Below are 20,144 nucleotides of genomic sequence, written 5' to 3'. Positions count from 1 at the left end.
AAACTGTTGTCTAGAGGAAAGCAGGAGAAAACCTCAGTGACCTTGAGTTAGGCAAAGACTGCTTGACTTGACAGCAAAAAAAAGATCCATAAAAAATATCGATCAATTGAATTTTATCAAAATTAAGAAATTCTCCCCTTCCAAATGCACTATGAATAGAACTCATGGGAGAAAATATTTGCATATTAATAAAGAACTTGTACCCAAAATATATAAGGAACTCTCAAAACTCAGTAATAACAACCAACGCAATTAAAATGGGCAAAATATTTCAACAGATATCTTACCAAAGAAGACACATGGATGACAAACAAGCACATGAAACAATACTCACATCACAGACATTTGTGAAATGTGAAATAAAATCACAGTGAGACCACTACACACCTATTAGAATCTCTGAAATTAAAAAGTCACCAAGTGCTGGCAAGGATGCTGAGCAACTGCAACTCTCAGACACTGCTGTTGGTTCTGTAAAATGGTACAACCACTCTGGAGAATAGTTTGGTGATTTCTTAAAAAGTTAAACACACACCTACAATATGATGCACCCATTCTGCTGCTACGTGTTTATCCAAAAAAAATAAAAGCATGTGTCTATACAAAGACTTGTCCAGAAATGTTCCTAGCAGCTTTATTTGTAATAGCCTAATACTGAGAAAGACAATGTCCATCAACAAGAGAGTGAGTAAATAAATTGTGGTATATCTATATGATGGAATACACTCAGAAATAAATAGAACTTAACTACTGATATACATGGAAAGGTAAAGAAATCTCAAAAATAATTATGCTGTTAATGAAGCCAGACAAAAAGCATACATACTAAATGGCTCCATTTATATAAAATCTGGAAGATGCAAACTAACCTATACTGACAGGAAAGAGATCAGTAGCCATCTGAGGAACAGGATCAGAGAAGGGTAAGAAGGACGGTGCAACGAAATGTTTAGGGGTGATGGACATGCTCATTACCTTGATTGTGGTGATGGTTTCACAGGCATATGTCAAAGTGTACACTTTAAATATGTACAGTTAGACATAGAGAATAGACTTGAGGACACGGGAAGAGGGAAGGGTAAGCTGGGACAAAGTGAGAGAGTGGCATGGACATATATACACTACCAAACGTAAAATAGATAGCTAGTGGGAAGCAGCCGCATAGCACAGGGAGATCAGCTTGGTGCTTTGTGACCACCTAGAGGGGTGGGATAGGGAGGGTGGGAGGGAAATGCAAGAGGGAGGAGATATAGGGATATATGTATATGTATAGCTGATTCACTTTGTCATACAGCAGAAACTAACACACCATTGTAAAGCAATTATACTCCAATAAAGATGTTAAAATAATAATAAAGAAATAAATATGTGCAGTTTATTAAATAAATCATTATTTCCTTAATAAGGAAAAATAAATAAATATAATTAAATATAAATAACTTAGGTAATTATAATCCCAAAACAGAATAGGGAATTATCATTCTTAAAAAAAACACCCTTAATGTAAAAATATTAATAATTTACAGTAGTACAATAGAGCTAAGCTTCCAGGATATGGAATAAAAAATTGGGAAGTGACAAGCAGTGAGTGAAAAATTACTTATTTTCTCATCTTGGGTGACAATATATAGTAATTTATTTCTAAAATTGATACAGTGAACAAAATGTTTAAGAATTTAACTAAAAATTTTAAAGGCTGACTTAAGGTTATTACTTAACATTATAAATATAGAACTAAAAAGATGCTCTATCTTCCAAAGTAAAAAATTATAATAAAACACAGGCCATACTGCAAAAATAGAAACCAAAGGAAAATCAACAAAGCATAACATAAGCACCATTAAAAAAAAGAAACAATTCCAAAACCCAAACATTGGCTGTGAACAATAAGTTCACATTTTTAAAGAAAAGTAAATACTTTTAGATATTTTCAAATTTAATTATTTTTAATCTGTAAAAAAAAACAAACCCAAAACATAGGACCTCCAATAATAGGTGGAAGCGAGGATGGGTAAAAACACATGTCCCCTGGAAAGTGAGGATGGGAAATAAGGCATGCACTCAGAAGTGAGGCTGGGAAGAACACACGTACCCCCAGAAAATGATGGTGCACATCTCCATTTGTTGGCCAAGAAAGTGGTTCCCAGCACATCACTGAGCTGACAAAGCAGGTCAAACAGCAACTGTTTTAATGTGATCCCACTCATATAAAAGTACTGGCAAAGTGTCAACAGTCATAAAGGAATACCTGAACAAATGCTGATCTGAGTGTTAACAATGGCCATCTTAGGCTATTGGGACTCTGGGGATTTTTAACAATGAAGCTTTATCACTTTACAATGAAACAATAAAGCTATTTTTGAAGCATTTGTCTTCAAATTAGAAATTCACGCTATTGAGAGTGTGTTGCATGCATTTAGACAGAAACTATTAAAATTTAAAGTATGCATATGCACTGGCCAGGGATCAGATCTTATGTCATAAAAATATAAATATGTTGGCAGGGTCACAAAGTCACCATTTGGGCTTGGAGGGTACAAAGATTTTACAAGATTACTTGTATAGACCAGAAGAAAGAGGAGAAATGAGGAGCGGGGCTGGGAGGAATCATGGGAAGAGTAAAAAGGACAAGAAGAGACTCAAGACTTAAACATCGTATATCCATATTATGGAGTATATGAAATAAGTTTTGAAAAATAAGCTAAGATCTATTTGAGAGATGTCCAGGATGTACTGTTTAGGAGACAGAGGTCCATTTATTTAATATTAGGTGACAGAAACAAATGAAAATAATAAGTTCTCACTTTTTTTTATTAAATAAAATATCCTATACATTTCTGCGTGAGTTTTATGACCTCTAAGACAAATGTGGAGAGATGCATACCAAAATATTAACATCAGTTACCTCAGTGGTGTGAGTCTGGGGGGAGGGATGGGCATTATTAGCTTTTAACTTATACACATCTGTATTGTGTAAATTGTTACACATATTACTCTTTATCATCTAAAAAATACGATTTGAGAGCAAACTGCAACTATGTGAGGCAACAATCTTTAAAATTCTCTTCAGAATGCTAACTCCTTTGTCCTTTTGCTTTGGTTTCTCATTTTCTAGTATTCGGTGCACCTTACAGTTAATTCCTTTCTTCATTCATCCATCCATCCATCTGCCTTCAGTCCATCCTTCCAGCCATCAAACAAGCACTCTGCCAGGAGCTGGGGACTCAGAGCCTACTGGGGAGCAGCTGGAGACCTCGCAGCATAGCATAGTAGACAGAAGTAAACAGAAGAGCCCACCACACTGTAATTAATTAGTGCTAATTAGTGCACAGAAAGGGCCCACTTAGCCACTTTCTAGTAATTGAAATGCCAGTGGAAAAATGAGTGGAGATTTTAGACAGAGTAAATCCAAGGACAGACTTCTGTTTTTGGAAATGTAAGAAATGTTTCTCAGGGAGAGCTCCAGGGACCAACTGCATTAGAATTAACTATGGGGTGGTTAAAAGTCATCTTTTACTGTCTCAGTCACTTAGATACTGCATTTTTAAACACTCAAGATAGATGATTCTTTAATACAATCAGAGTTTAAGAACCACTTTTCTATAGACTCTGCAAAAGCCCAGGTAGAGCCAGATATTACAAAACCCTGAGTGAAAGCTTCCAAAAACCCTGCAGGTACCCCGATCCCTGGGGCAGAGGGAACCAGCACAGAAGAAGTAAGAGCAGAGGGGAGTCGCTGCTCCAAGGGTGAGCCATAAAACCTGCTCCCCGCAGGAGGCTTACAGGTGCAGGACCCTTGGAGCCAGGCGTTCTGTGCAGTGCAGAGTGATAGAGCTTGGAGACCCAGAGGTGGAGAGAAACATGCAAGGCAGACAACTCGAGCTTCACTCTCCTGGAGAAGCACTAAGTTTTGAGTTTTAAGAGGCCAGTGTAAGGTGGGCAGTGAGGAAACAAGCACTGCATGTTGTGATGAAGGTACTATCGCTGTCAGCTCACCTGGGAAAGTGTCAACGTGCTGCTCAGAGAAGAAGGCACTGTTCTCCTGAGACCTGAACACCCAAGTCCCAAATTTCAGGAGGTAGGACGGCAGTCTTGAAGACTCAAGCTTTTGCGTTGGAAAGCTGGGCCATCAGGAGAAATCACGCTTTTTGTATAAGAGTGAAAGAGGGACGATGGGGCTTCCAAGACAGGGAAGATGCCCGGGCAGAAAGGGCAGGCGAGCCCTGGGTCTGGGGGCAGCCAAGGCTCCGGGGCAGGGGAGTCAGTCTTCCATGCACAGAAGCTGCAAATTCCATTCTGCTGCTTCTGAGCCCAGTGAGCGGCAAACACTCCCTCTAGCCAATGACATGTTGTAAGAGGCATTTCTGTGCCCTCCGCCGAGCCCCAGTGCCCTACAGATGACAGGAGAATCATGTAGCAAGGAGGATGCAGCAGTGACAATGATGCTAACCACACAGGCTAAGAAGAAGCTCTTGCCCATTCCCCTGGACTTGTGAGCCCCAGGATATTTGTGTGATCTAACTGAAGGGGAGAGAACCCCAAGAATGGCCAGTATTGTGTTTCTTTCTAACCCTGTTAGCGAGGAGAATAGATGCTCAGAGCCAGATGTAATTTGATTTAGAAAAATAAAGAAATACGATGCTTCTTGCACCTGAATGTGGAAGGGCAATTCATAACTTACACCATCCTCTTATTAATTCCTCTCTCCACGTGTAAACGATTTTAGATCACCTTGACTTCACTGCTGAAAGCTGCATTCCCCTTATCGTTCAACATCCCGAGTATTCAAGGCACTTTTGCGGGAGCTAAAGTTTATACAAATATATTATGTCTTAAGCTCTTATCAAAAATCAGTTTTCCAGTATTTATGTTTTAGATTTCTTGCACTTTTGCGGGTAGGGCAGGGAAGGGTGGAGTGAGTTCTCATCCAGAAAATTTTAAAAGTGGCTCCCAAGAGAGTGAGGAGTTGAAAAGTAAAGAAAGCAAGCCTCGAATGTTTTTGCAGCAGCCTGAAGCAATTTAAGAAAGTAGGGTTAGAGGGCCTGCCAAAGATACAGGCATGGAAATTATTTCCCTTTTTAATGCAGATAGATGAAAATAAGAAAACTGTAATCCTAAGAGGTAATTCACACAAATAGAAAAGTCTCAGCACTGCCACCAATTGTACATTTATTTTCCAGTGAATATAAATTTAATATGTATATACATTCATATATACACACACATATATTTATATTTACTAGAAAAAATTGTAAATGTATAATTGGTGGGAATTTGAGACTATAGATATATTTTTTAATTGGTACAAAATCCAAAAGTGACCAGAGAAATACAAAGAAATAAAAATTGGTCTTTTCTCTCCTTTCAGTCTGCCAGTCATCCTCTCCAAAGGAGGATATGTTACTGATTTTGTCTCTATCTTTGTAGAAATATTCCATGGACATCTACATATATACACATCTAAATACATTTTAATATGACACCTCACTGCACAAATTGTTCTGCAATTCACTTTTTTTTTTAATTAATTAATTTATTTTTAGCTGCGTTGGGTCTTTGTTGCCACGTGCGGGCTTTCTCTAGTTGCGGCGAGCGGGGCTACTCTTGGTTATGGTGCATGGGCTTCTCATTGCAGTGGCATCTCTTGCTGTGAAGCACGCACGGGCTCTAGGTGCCCAGGCTTCAGTAGTTGCAGCATGCAGGCTCAGTAGTTGTGGCTCGCGGGCTCTAGAGCACAGGCTCAGTAGTTATGGCACACGGGCTTAGTTGCTCCATGGCACGTGGGATCTTCCCACCAGGGCTCGAACCCGTGTCCCCTGCATTGGCAGGCGGATTCTCAACCACTGTACCACCAGGGAAGCCCCACTTTTTTTAATTAAAATTTTTTGTTGTTAGGATGAACCATAACTTATTGAACCAGACCTCTGCAGGACATGAGAATGACCCCAATTACAAGCTGTGCTGAAATAAATACTGGTGATGTATTTCAAAGGCTCTTTTACATTAGTGAAGTCAGGATTTGCCTAAGACACAGGAAATATACTTAAGGGTTAGTTTTCTGGGTTTAGCTGGCTCATGGAAGAACACCTGAGAAGAGTGTTCAAGATTCCCCTGACAGCAGAACCCTGGCCTCCCCATGGCTCATACCCTTTCTCCATGCTGTCAGGACACATTCATTCCTCAAGACTCTCTTAGGAGGAGGTCCTATTAGTTAATGTAGGAAAGATGCTTCATCGTCAGAAGAATCCTTTTCCTTTTCACAAGGAAAGGTTTAGAAAAATGAAAAGAAAACTGAAAAAGTAGAAAACATACATCAAGATGAGGCTAAATTCAGAATAACTTCAGAACCTAAATAGGGAATCAGTTCAACAAGCTGAGAGCCTAGACCACCAAGGTGGCCAGAAACCTGAGTGAGTATCAGAGAGGAGGAGTGAACTTGTAGAAAATTCTCGAGACATTTCCTTTCCCAATAAACCTTCACATAACAAAGCTATTTTTGACAGGGTTGAGGTTTCTGTGTAAGTGATATGGACGGCTTTGCTTTGCAGGTGCAAGAGGCTCCCAAGATAAGTCTGGTGGGGTTCTCAGAGCATTTCATTTGTGGCTCAAGGTTGACATAGTTGGAGGACAAGAGAGAAAACTGGAGAAAGACTTGCCCTGGGAACACCTCCTGCAAACAAGTGAATCCACCCAAGCCCCATTCTCTTTCTTTCAGAACAAGGTCGTAAAGATACAATGAGGTTACAGAGAGGGGAGAAACAAAGGGAAAGCACTTCATAATCATTACCTCATTTAATTCCTGCAGAAGGGGAGGGAGAGAGCATTGTTTCCATTATATTAACCACATTCCAGAAAAACTGGAGAATAGTGAAAGAGAGAGAAAAAAATCACCCCTAGTCCCACAGTGGAAACAAAGCTATTGTTACCACTTTGGCATTTTTTCCATCCTGACATGTTAACATATTTATTATTTTTTATATAATTATAGTCAAAGTGGTACAACTTTATAACCTCCTTAATTGTTTTTTCTTTTGGCCGCGTCGTGCAGCTTATGGGACCTTAGTTTCCCAACCAGGGATTGAACCCGGGCCCGCGTCAGTGAAAGCGCCAAGTCCTAACCACTGGACCACCAGGGAACTCCCAACCTCCTTCTTAATTTTTCACTAACCATTATAGCATATCTTTTTCCCATGCTGCCAAATTCTACAAAATCACCACCTTCCTAAATATTAACCAATTATTTCAGTACCTTCAGCTTCTTTTGGACATTCCCTTTTTGTGGAACATTTACAGTGCTCTTGGGGTTTTATTTCTGCATTATTTAAAATAATCCTACAATTTCAGCTTGTTTTAGTAAGATAAAACCCCCTGATGGGCAGGGGAGAGAGAAAGGGAAGGGAAGGAGAAGTGTGTAGACAACCATCCTGAGATGCCCTCAGGAACTTGCAAATAAGATTTCCTTTGAGAGTTCCACTAAAATAACCAACCCATAGTTGGTGAGTACAGACATTTGAGATGTTACCCTGAAGGGATAGAGGCAGCAAAGAATTAATAACAGTATTAAAGGCATCAGCGTAGCTAAAGAATATGACCATCAGAAGCAGAAGTAGAGGTGGGTTGGCCAGACAAGCCCAGAAAAAAGTGGCCAGACAAGTAAGAGTGTTGGGGGGTTCATGGGTGGGGTGGGGCAGAGAGCTGGATAGTCCTGGTTTACTCCTGTTTTCTCAGCATTATTATTAATACCTCCTGCTTGCCTCCATTTCGCTCGCAAAACTGTCTTGTTTTGGAAAATAAATTACATGGTCACCTTCTACGGATGATTTGACAATGACAAGGTCTGTTTTTGCTGTTATTCTTTATTTTTCTCACTAAATTTGCTTATTCCTGGAGAAATATGTATTCTAACCACCATCTTATGTATGAAAAAATTAGGGCCAAGGGAGGTTAAAAAATTGCTCAGGATGTATTGAGCAATCAAGCAGGAGAGCAGGAGTGTAAAGCAGGTGAGAATGACCTCTGACACCCTAATGAACTGTTTTGGTTACTCTGTGTTCTTTCCATGGCTCTTTTCTTTCTTTTTTTTTTTTTTAACATCTTTATTGGAGTAGAATTGCTTACAATAGTGTGTTAGTTTCTGCTTTATAACAAAGTGAATCAGTTATACATATACATATGTCCCCATATCTCTTCCCTCTTGCATCTCCATCTCCCTCACTCGCACACTCCCTATCCCACCCCTCTAGGTGGTCACAAAGCACCAAGCTGATCTCCCTGTGCTGTGCGGCTGCTTCCCACTAGCTATCTATTTTACGTTTGGTAGTGTATATATGTCCATGCCACGCTCTCACTTTGTCCCAGCTTACCCTTCCCCCTCCCCGTATCCTCAAGTCCATTCTCTAGTAGGTCTGTGTCTTTATTCCCGTCTTGCCCCTAGGTTCTTCAGAACTTTTTTTGTTTTATTCCATATATGTGTGTTAGCATATGGTATTTGTTTTTCTCTTTCTAACTTACTTCACTCTGTATGACAGACTCTAGGTCCATCCACCTCACTACAAATAACTCAATTTCATTCCTTTTTATGGGTGAGTAATATTCCATTGTATATATGTGCCACATCTTCTTTATCCATTCATCTGTTGATGGACACTTAGGTTGCTTCCATGTCCTGGCTATTGTAAATACAGCTGCAGTGAACATTTTGGTACATGACTCTTTTTGAATTATGGCTCTCTCAGAGTATATGCCCAGTAGTGGGATTGCTGGGTCATATGGTAGTTCTATTTTCAGTTTTTTAAGGAACCTCCATACTGATTTCCATAGTGGCTGTATCAATTTACATTCCCACTAACAGTGCAGGAGGGTTCCCTTTTCTCCACACCCTCTCCAGCATTTATTGTTTGTAGATTTTTTGATGATGGCCATTCTGACCAGTGTGAGATGATATCTCATTGTAGTTTTGATTTGCATTTCTCTAATGATTAATGATGTTGAGCATTCTTTCTTATGTTTGTTGGCAATCTGTATATCTTCTTTGGAGAAATGTCTATTTTAGGTCTTCTGCCCATTGGGTTGTTTGTATTTTTCATATTGAGCTGCATGAGCTGCTTGTAAATTTTGGATATTAATCCTTTGTCAGTTGCTTCATTTGCAAATATTCTCTCCCATTCTGAGGGTTGTCTTTTTGTCTTGTTTATGGTTTCCTTTGCTGTGCAAAAGTTTTAAAGTTTCATTAGGTCCCATTTGTTTATTTTTGTTTTTACTTCCATTTCTCTAGGAGGTGGGTCAAATTTGTATGGAAATACAAAAGACCTCAAATAGCCAAAGCAATCTTGAGAAAGAAAAACGGAGCTGGACGAATCAGGCTCCCTGATTTCAGACTATACTACAAAGCTACAGTAATCAAGACAGTATGGTACTGGCACAAAAACAGAAAATATAGATCAATGGAACAGGATAGAAAGCCCAGAGATAAACCCACACACATATGGTCACCTTATCTTTGATAAAGGAGGCAAGAATATACAGAGGAGAAAAGACATCCTCTTCAATAAGTGGTGATGGGAAAACTGGACAGCTACATGTAAAAGAATGAAATTAGAACACTCCTTAACACCATACACAAAAGTAAACTCAAAATGGATTAAAGACCTAAATGTAAGGCCAGACACTATCAAACTCTTAGAGGAAAACACAGGCAGAACACTCTATGACATAAATCCATGGCTCCTGGCAGTGGCTTCTGCAGGGCATGCAGGAGTGGGGAGCCTGAGACCTAGTCCCTTCATCCAGTGCCCTACACACTCGACTGCACATGGTACCTCCGGCCCCCTGGGTCTTCATCTAGATTGGATTTGCCTCTCCTCTTGGTCACACTTCCATCTCCAACCCTCTCCAAAATTCCCTCCTTTTCTGAGTAAATTTACCACTTCCTCCTTCAATAGGAAATATTAACTCTTATTTTCCTCATGACCATTTCAGAAGCCAGGTTAGTGAGCAGGCTGTTGGGTACATCATAATCAACACAAAAAGAGAGATTAGATCACAGGACACCTGAGTGACTGGGCTGCAGCGGCCTAACTGTACCCACCACCTGCTGAGCACCAGCCGGGAGGAACTCTGGAGGTGCCGAGGTGCCCAGGAGCTGATAATCTGAGGCTGCCTGGCATGGGACTGGAATTGGATGCTTCCCGTCAAGTGAGCCATCCATATCATACCTTATTTTATATCCACCAGTCAGGTGCTTTTCATGAAAAAAAACTTAGTGGGTGAAGTGCAAACTGTCCCCAAGGAGGGTAGTGTTTTCCTCAGTCTCATGTCCATGGCTGTGATCTGTGCTCTTAAATCAGAACTGGATCTTAACCAAATCCCAACTGGTGTTTCCATTCAGCCACAGCTTTTCATTCTGTTGCTCCAGTGAGGAAGATTGATGCATCATAATTATCCCACACTTATGAAACTCTTCTGGTTTGGGGAGACGGCTTCCTTGGGGTTTCTTAGTTAACATTCACAGTCCTCTGCAATATCTTATTGTTAACTCAGATGAATTAACTGAAGCATAGCGAAATGATAAGATTGGTCTCAGATCACACAGTAAGGCAGGGAACCGGCAACACAGATCTTATAAGCCATAGTCTGCAGTCTGTCAGGGCTACAGCTCGGCTGCCCCAGGGCTGTCTACAACCCTTGCTGGCTGTTGTGAAGGGCCTACTGCTGCATCAAGGACTGTGGGCACTGGGAAAGGTACACAGGTTTGATTCCTTACCCAAGGGGCCTAAGACCATGTTGGAAAGACAGATGCTTGTGAAGTGTGACTTGAAGAAGGTGGGAAGGGTCACAACCAACAATAAAGACCCTCAGAAATCAGAGAAGGGAGAAGTCATTAGGAGCAGAAGGCCAGTCAGGCTCAGCTCCTCAGAGGGGCTTGTAGGAAGGTACGGTTTAGGCAGGAGGGGTGTGGGGCACCCAGGTGGGGACTACTGCCCAGGCAGAGGCAAAGAGAGAATGCTATTCTTTCTTATGAAGGATCAGAGTGACTGAGCAAGCCAAACCCTGAATTATCATAGACAGACATTCTCATCTAATTCCTCCACTGGCTCTCTTTATAACTCATCTTAAGTCACTCTTCCCCAGGGAATGCCTGCCACTTAATTCTCAGAAATGGGAGTAGGCACTTTGACATCTTCAGAATAAAGGACTCTATAAATACAAGTGATAGGAAATTCTCATCCCTTATAAAGATGTTTTTCAAAAGACCAAATCATAAAAGGGTAAATAACAAAAGCACCAATACTGCGAGGCCCAGACATTATTTTTAGACCATTCCTCCTCATTCAAAACAGACGTGTGAGATTGGAGAGGTGATGCTGGCTGCCGGTCATGTTCCATTTTGGTCCTCACCCACCAGGAAGTGCTGAATCCTTAATTGTTTTGTTGAAAACATCCCAGAATGGATTTTGTTGTCAACTGCTCTTGATCTCTTAAAATTTCCTGCATTTGCTTTTGACCGGCATTCCTAGCCTTGATAGAAATCCAGACAAAACTATTAGCCTATGAGCTGCTGCTTTGTAATCAGCAACTTCAGCCACCCTGGCAACTGTTTTCGGCCGGAGCCCCAGGCAGCCTGGGTGGCAGGAAGCCAAGTTGCTCAGCCCAGCCTGGCCTGGGACTGGCCAGACGCCTGGGACCAGTCCTCAACTCTTGGTCTCTCCATTCCTGCTCCAGCTCAGGACAATGGATGATGTTCTAATGTCAGAAACCTGTAGAGAAACCTTGCCACAAACACAAAGCAAAGCTGTGACAAGGTATTAGAAATGCTACTAAATGTTTCGTGTAGTTGAACGCAGTGAGAATGTAAAAATGGGTACCAAGTCTTGCACTATACAGCCCCCAGGCCTGAAATGAGGGGCCTTTCAAAACGCAGAAGGATCAACTCACTGTAATTGAATTTCTCAATTTGTTATAATTTCTGCAATAGTCTAGCTGAGTCCTCCTAACTTTTAAAGAGTTAGAATCAGTGGTCCTCCTGAGGAGGAGGGGAGTTAATCTCAGGGTCCTCAGAGTCTAATCAAGGCCAGTACGTGATTGGTACTCACTGACTGGTAAAGGAGAAGGGGTGGAAGGAGGGAGGGAAGGAGGGAGGGAGGGCAGGCAAATAGGCTAGGAAACATGAAGACACAAAGGAGAAAACTGTCATTCACCCAGCTCCAATCTCTCTGTCCCCAGAGCCAGAGTACACCAGTATCCAGCAGCTTCCAGCTTATGGCAGAAAGCCACCTGAAGCACATGTGCCCATCAGAGAGGATGACAGAGTCACTGCCAGCAGATCCCAGCTTTCCAGTCAGTCAAAGAGGCCTTCTTGTTGCAGAGACTAAAAACTGGAGGAGCCACGACTTGGCAAAGACTTGGACATTGTCCTCCCATAGAGTTTAACAACCCAAATAGTTTGTGCCATTTTTTTTTTCTTAATACATGGACTCTTCAGTTCCCAACAACTAACTGCTAGGACTAAATTGTGACCTAGAGCTCTATCATTAATCCTGAAGGAAGTCAGGTGAACTTCAGAGTGAGAAGCCTTGTGTTTCTGTTTCCTCGGGTCCCTAAACATGTCTTCAACTGTCATACACTGAAACTATAAAATACGAGTTTATAACAGTCAAGGGCATGAAGGGAAAAGAGAAGGTTCCATACTCTAACTTCTATTTCAATTTGTTGGAGGGTTACAAGTGAGGGCGGGGGGAATTGGAGCCTGTGCCACATGATTTGCAGGGAATTGTGCCACCTTCTCACGCTTCTTTGCAAGTTACAAAGATATTGGATCTAAGAAAGCAAAATACACACACTTAGTTCGTCAAGTTGTAGTTTGACTATAATTGCTGAAACAAAAGATGAGAGGAATACCAATTTTCATGAAAGGCAGACATAAACACACCCCATCAAAGCTCATGACTTTCCTTAACCTAAATATGTGTAGTGGGGTCTCCCTTGAGAGGCCACACCACTGCATTTCTAATAACTAGTTGTAACATTTCTAACAACTAGTTGTGCAATTATCCATGAGACAAGAGGAGTGTTAGATGTGACCTCTGACCAGGACACAGCAGAAGTGGCCTCCATCTTATGGAAATCAGAGTTGATGAAACTAACCCTTCAGTTAGATAAGAAGAAATCTAATTAGAATGCCCTTGAACAACATTATTTTTAAAGCTCTTTTATTTTAGCTTCATCTCCCAGTGGCCATTACAGCTAAAAAAATAATGCACAGGCTAATTTTCATATCCATGGGTAGACACACAGTTTTAGAAGCACATTTTACTTAAGGATATTAAATTATTTTACTCTGAAAACCTTCCTCAACCTTAAGAATTTTAAGAGGAGCAAGTGCTATTGCCTCTACTTCACAGAGGGAGAAATTGAGTCACAGAGAAACTATGGCTTAGATGAGTTCACCCAGTATTCATCTTGGAGTCAAAGTTAAACTTCAGAATTCCCGAGAACTCAAGCTCAAGAATACTATGACCTTAGGAATTCTGAGTTCTAAAGGTACGGCACCTACTTGATTAAGATGTAAAAAAATGTAAAGGAAAAAGTCCCAAGGTAGAGAACTGGGATTACACTAGTTAAATATATGCTCTGCATGCATGTGTGCGAAGTTGGGAGTTTGGAAAAACCTCATTTCAGAAGGTATGATCTCCCTTGATGGTGTAGCACCTGTGAGAAGCATAAATAAAGTACTTGTGAATCGACTGTAAAGAACTCTTCAATCTCTTGTTAATCTAGAGTTAAGTATTCTGAAATGCAGTGCAAATTTATCCATATTCTTGTTGATAATATATGTTTGCACTAATGCCAAACTTCTAATGGCCCAGCCTATATATAAATAGTTTCAGGATATTTGTCCATGCCAGAACCTCTCCTTAAATAGAAGCTAAATCTTTACTTCCTGTATCAGTGGTTCCTGGTCACTGTGACACTAGAACTAAGAGGCACTGAACAAGAACAGGGCTGGTCATTTTTACAGAATTTCAGGGTTTGGCCATTTTTTAACATAAATCCAAAATCTGAAAATTATCCTTTCAATTAATTGGACTTGTTTTTGTCCATGCCAACAATTTTATAAGCTGAAGACACTTTCTTGATCACAGTGGGATGACATGTAGGTCAACTCATACATTTTAATCAACCACTGGCTCATCTGATTATCTGTTTCACAATAGTTTTCAGAAGACTTATTACATTTTGGCCAAAATTTAATACCCTTGTTTCTAAAGCCCACTTTATCTTAAAAACAAAACAAAAAAGTTGTAACTGATTTTTTTAAAAAAATAAACTTCCCTATTAGGCATTATTTGTAATTTAATAAAATCCAGCACATGAGAAGAACTCTCTGTGACACGTGATAGCCCTTGAGAGGTCTGCAATTCATGCACACCAGCCTGCATGTACAGCAGCATGGCAGCTGGTCAACCATTGACCTTACACTGCTAACAGCACTCTGCCACGGGCTTCATAAAACGAGCATTTAATGCTCTCTTCCTCGTGAGTTTATCAATGCTTAAGCATAGATGTAATAGATGTACAGAATCATGTCACCTTAAAATGGGGAAGGATCTTTAAAGTCATAAGTCCAAATTCCCACCTGGAATAGGAACTTTCCCACGGCCTCTCCGACATTGAAGCCCCCCTGCAGTGGAGCATCCCCGGAGGCCTGCTCCAAGGCTGGACACTTCCATGGTCAGCAACAGAAAGGGAAAAAGAAGTAACTGGTGTTGAGCTCTTTAGACAGTGTGTGTCCAGCACGTGGCTTGGTTACGTGGCACAGTGACTCTGATCTTATTCTCTCCATTTCAGATATTCACAGAGGTCCAGGGATTGAGTGAGCTTCCCTGTATCATAGAGCTTTGAGTGAAGCGATTGAGTGAGTGAATGGAAAAGATTTGAGTGAAGCTTGAGTTTCGCTGAAGCGAAACCCATTTTTGACAGACACCAAATCCCATGTTTTTTCTACCATATTGCTTCTTTAATGAAAAAGTACAAAATTAAAATATGCCTTCTACCAGTGTTCACCATTGGCTCCAATTTGCCTTTGTGAGTCTAATCCTCATTATATGCCAATCATATATGTAATCCATATTATATACCGAAATATACCCTTTTCTTCATCTACAATGCCTCCCAGGTCAAACACAATGATCTCTGGTTCTACAACTGCCCTTTGGTCTTCCCTGTCCAGCCTTTCCCTCTGCTCCCAGTAAGTCATTCTCCATCTAGCACTCAGCATGATTCATAAACACATAAATTAAATCCTACACTCCCTGTTTAACCCTTCCTAGTGGCTTCCCATGCCCTCTGAAAGCAATCCAAATTCCTCAGTGTGACTACAGGACCCTCTACTGTAGCACATACATGATCTTACCCACTAACATTTTATATTCAATGGTTCAGATGTAAGGGGTACCTCACTTATTGTGCTCCACCCTCTTTACAGTCCTCAAATACCCCAACCTAGCTCCTGTCTTGGGATCTTTGCTCTGGTCCTTTTCCCCTGCCTCATATCTCCTTGGGGCTGACTCTTCATGCCATTCAGTTCTCATCTGAAATGTTCTCATGTAGAGGCTTTGATATTCTGGAAGCCCCAACTCTGTGATTTTCTACCACCTTATCTTGTTTTCTTTTCTTCACTGCACTCATAGCTCTCTGGTGTTACCATACTTTCCCCTTGTTTATTGTCTCCCACCACCTTCTTTTAATTAGATGTCAGGGCCTTAACAGCAAAACCTTGTTTCCCTGGACCATAGCTCTGAACCTGAACTGGGCTTGGAAAAACCAGGGATAAAGATCATCCACTGCAGGGCTTCCCTGGTGGCGCAGTGGTTGAGAGTCTGCCTGCCAATGCAGGGGACACGGGTTCGTGCCCCGGTCCGGGATGATCCCACATGCCACGGAGCGGCTAGGCCCGTGAGCCATGGCCGCTGAGCCTGTGCGTCCGGAGCCTGTGCTCCGCAACGGGAGAGGCCACAACAGTGAGAAGCCTGCGTACCACAAAAAAAAAAAAAAAAAAAAAAAAGATCATCCACTGCATTTCTTGAATGCTCCATATGACAGTCCTGCACTTGTCATGTAATGGATTACATGACTCCAGGGAGAACCTTAGATACATGCAAGGACCCGAGGTTAGCAAAAGTAGGCTAGTCTGGCAGACAGTCTCCACATGGAGGCTCTCAGCTTAGGAAGCTACAGACCCCTGTCTCTGCCCCCCAACCCCGTCCTTCACTCTGGGGCATCTCTGGGGGCAGGTGGGATGGGACAGGGACTCCTGGATGGTGGGAGCTCTGTCTGCTCCAGCTGCTCCAGGCAGATTCTCCTCTTCCAGCCCCTTCCAACACAGTGGCTGGCCTCCACACACAGCTTGAATGTGGAAGACAAGACTACAGACTCAAACAAAAGCACCCACTCCTAAGGGTTGGGAAACAAAAGCTAGAACTTGTCTGCAGGAATGTGCTCTTCAGAGGGAAGGCCAGAGAGATGCAAAGAGTGCTAAGTTCATGATCAGCAGGGGCCACTAGCTCTTCACAGTTTCTCTAAACCTCTTACAGGCATCCACCACCCATTTCTGTCTTTCAAGTCAGGAGATGAGCTAATTTCATAGCTGAGGCAATGAGATAGCAAGTCAAGATGGTTTGGTATCCATTTGATTTGGAAACAGTGTAATTTGTCAATCCAGAAAATTCAGTCCACAATGGGACTGGTGAATTTGATTGTACTGTCTCAACAACCAGGTGTTGTAAATGCCCCTCATACTTTCTGAATTCTACTATCTAGGAAATGGAAAGGCCCATAAGGCCTCAAAATCCAACTAATATGAGAGAACTCATAAGGGGGTACCAATGGAAAAGACATGACCACACTGGGAGCCCAGACTCCTGGGTCCTAACCATGCTCTTCCTTTAACCCCCATGTGATTCTGCTCTGGTCCCAAACATCTCTGCACCTATGACGAGGTATATTTACACTCGATTACTCTCAAGGTTAATTTCAGCTCTGGAATTTTGCAGTCAGGATTTATAGTTATAATCAGCTCCATTTCCTTGATGAGGTCTTCTTTGACAATCCTGGTCTAAATTAGTTCCCCAACTTATCCTCTGTCACTGCACCCTATTTGTTTCCACCAGGCACTTATCCCCACCTACCTTGAATATTTGCTTCATGCTTTCATTGTCTGCCCCCCACATCACACTCTCAGCTCCAAGGTGAGAGGGACTCCGGTGTTCTCTTTCACTATTATATCCCCAGGGACATAACACATAGTAGGTACTCAAATTTGGTGAATTATTTAATTACAGTATCTACCTCTGATTGAAGAGTTGTGGCATAGGGCAGAATTCTTCACAAGGCTGAGACTACTCCATGTGAGCAACTACAAGCACTGAAACTTCCAGATTGAGCCCAAATCTGCTTTACTGTAGTTTCTAGCTCTTGGCCCCAGTTCTAACCCTCCTCCATTCTTCTTAACAGTTGTTCAAAGCATAAAGTTTCTTTGGAATCCTGCTGTAAAACCCTTCAGGTTGATGGCCTGGAAAATAAGGGAAAGGGCAACACCTAGCAGTGCTGTCTAAACCATAACCTTTCCCCGGGGAGAAGACTTTAAATGCAGGTAGAGCTTTGTCTGCCAAGGCTCTGACTGTAGAAACAGCAGAACTGAGATGGAAGTAGGCTGCTCTTGCTGCTATTTCTGTGCTATTTTCTGTGCTTCAGCCACTGTCCTGGGAAAATAACCTTTGAGATAAGGCTCCAGTGGAAAGCTGGCCTAGCTTGGATTTCCCCAGAGCTTCCCTTACCACTGCATCATATACCATGGCGCAGTCTGAAGAGACCAAGAACATCTCAGGAAAGAAAGACTGTCCTGGACAAGTGCACATTTTTTGTGTATTTAAGTGTTTGGTTTACATATTTCAGGTAAGTTGAAGTCATACTCCTCTCTCCTATCCTCCTAGCCTGTCATTTATAGAAACCACAATGGCCCCATAGGACCTATGTATGAAGAGATGGGGCTGTATAGGCAGGATATTGCCTACCAGCAACCCCACCTGCTTGGTGAACACAGGACCCAGTATCCACAGTGCCTTGTGGCACCGCCCTCCATGGCACTGAGTGACCATGGGGTGTTATCCTCCTGCTACTGGGTCAACCTTGAACCTCTCTTCTCAACTGATGCCAGTAAAGGAAGGGAGTCCACTTCAGTGGGAATGCTGAGGGCGTAGCCCTTGGGGAAGTCAGAGGAGGTCAGCCGAGTGCACAGAGCAGCAAGTCTCCAGCAGGGCCATCAGGCAATTGGCAGGCTCCAGGCGACATTGGCCAAACCCTCATCCTCTGTGATCACAAAGCACGTTCACCTCACATGGCAAGCACGGCTTCTTTTGTTCTCTTAGGTCTCCATAGGGTGCTGAGAATGCACAATAACAGGTTGCAAAGTCCTGAAGATTGTTTCTGTCAACAGCAGCTCTCTGTGTGAGCCGTGGTCCCCAACTGCATCTTCACAAAATCATTTAGATACAGACATAGATAAGTAGTCACCATGTAGTAAAAGGGCCATGAAAACAAAATGATTCAAACTAAAACTGTCATCACCATCCACCGCCCTCTCTTGGAAGATGCTTTATGTTCTCAGTCCTTTGATGAGTCTCTGTGGAAGTCTGTCCGTTTGCCTAAGTCACCCTCCTCCTGTCATGGCATGGAGGGGAGGCACAGATGGCATTATATGAAAGAAAAATCCAACTTTCAACAAATCCCTTATTTCTACCACAATGGAATCTGCCTCAGAATGCTTACGGTAGATCATGATTACAAGTCCAAATATCTGGTTCTCAATCTAAAAATGTAAGGTTAGCAATCTGGAGTAGCCTTTCCAAGCATTACCTGTAAGCAAAGAAGGTGTCTAAAACCAAGATAAAACTGCAGCAGCCACATGGGTCAAGGTCCTCACCAGCCACAGTTACATGTTAAAAACCTGAACAGCTTTAGCAGCTCTGAGACCTAGGCCCAAGCCCAGGCCAATGAAAGCAGGATATCTCTAGAGAGGGGAGTCATCTTTTTTTTTTTTGAACTCCCCAGATGATTTTAATAGGCATCCAGGGTTGAAAACCCTGGGTCAAGCCTTAAAGAGATACTTTGACTGAAGTCTGTTGCTCTTTCCATAAGCCTGTTTGCAATTCTCTCCACACAGGTAGCATTCCATCCCGCAGACGTGTCACAGGATACCATATTATCTAGTCAGTGTTTCCGGGACTTGGACCTGTTTCGGAATCACCTGGGAGATCACAGAGACCACAGAGTCCCCAGCTCCTTGGAGAAGGCTGGGATGTGGGCCTTGGGGCTTCACAAAGCTCTCCAGGTGATTCTGATGCCCACCAGAGTTCATCAAGCACTGGCTTAGTCCTTCCTGAGCATAAGGTGGCTCATAAGCAAAAACAACTATTCCCATTCACGTCAGTGGTCGTCGGGACAGTGCTTGTTGCCTATATAATAGTAATATTAGTTATAAGTCAATTGTCCCTCCTGTGGGTCTGAGCCAACTTGAAATCTCCTCTTAAATTCCCCCTTCCCCACACACCAGATGCCATTCTGGAGAAGCATTCTTGAGCAGAAATTGGACTGTGCACCTGGGAGAGTCTTCTATCCTCTCAACTCACCAACCCTGGAACTCTGTCATGTGGGACCCTGCCTGATTTGTCTGTGCCCCATATGCTCATGAAATGCCGGGTCCCCAGCCCTTCTGTACATGAAACAAACAAAACAGGGTGAGTCCATGTGGTCAAACAAGAAAACCCCAGCAAGAGTCACTTTCCTGATCCCACGTGTTGGCACTTCCCCACCAGGACCACCACAGTCTCCATCATCTATGAGGAGAAGGGCTTATGGACGGCACCTCCTTCCCGGAAACCAAGCTTCTGTCCACAGCTCGCCAAGGGCTCCAAGACTGATAAGTGCCAAGGAGAGAGCCAAGAATGGCTGGTTCGCTGGAGAAAGGAAGGGGGACTAGAGTCTTTGGCCCGCTTGAAGGTGTCTTTCTTAGCTGTAGTTCCCCTGACTGAATAAACCGAGAACGGGGAGGATGCGGTGTGGAACCATCATCCACTCAGCCTATCTCA

At 42.4% G+C, this 20,144-nt stretch overlaps 1 protein-coding gene across 7 annotated transcripts in view; it reads right to left on the bottom strand.

The window, feature by feature from the left end:
* LOC309971598 (uncharacterized protein) overlaps positions 1-20,144 on the bottom strand; it is a 380,232-nt gene that overhangs the window by 327,261 nt on the left and 32,827 nt on the right. Inside the window, exon 3 of one of the 7 annotated variants that reach the window (XM_082854804.1) lies at positions 16,301-18,528. The exons of the other annotated variants lie outside the window; for them this stretch is intronic. Coding sequence (XP_082710930.1) covers positions 18,360-18,528 — 169 coding nt within the window. The 3' untranslated portion in view covers positions 16,301-18,359. Of the gene's footprint in view, positions 1-16,300; positions 18,529-20,144 lie in introns of those variants that run through there. 7 annotated transcript variants of the gene reach the window in all.

The sequence above is a fragment of the Leucopleurus acutus genome, assembly GCF_964270905.1.
Source record: "Leucopleurus acutus genome assembly, chromosome: 14".
Classification (NCBI taxonomy): Eukaryota; Metazoa; Chordata; class Mammalia; order Artiodactyla; family Delphinidae; genus Leucopleurus; species Leucopleurus acutus.
Note: the sequence above shows the minus strand (reverse complement) of the source record. Positions and strands in the feature narration are given on the sequence as shown.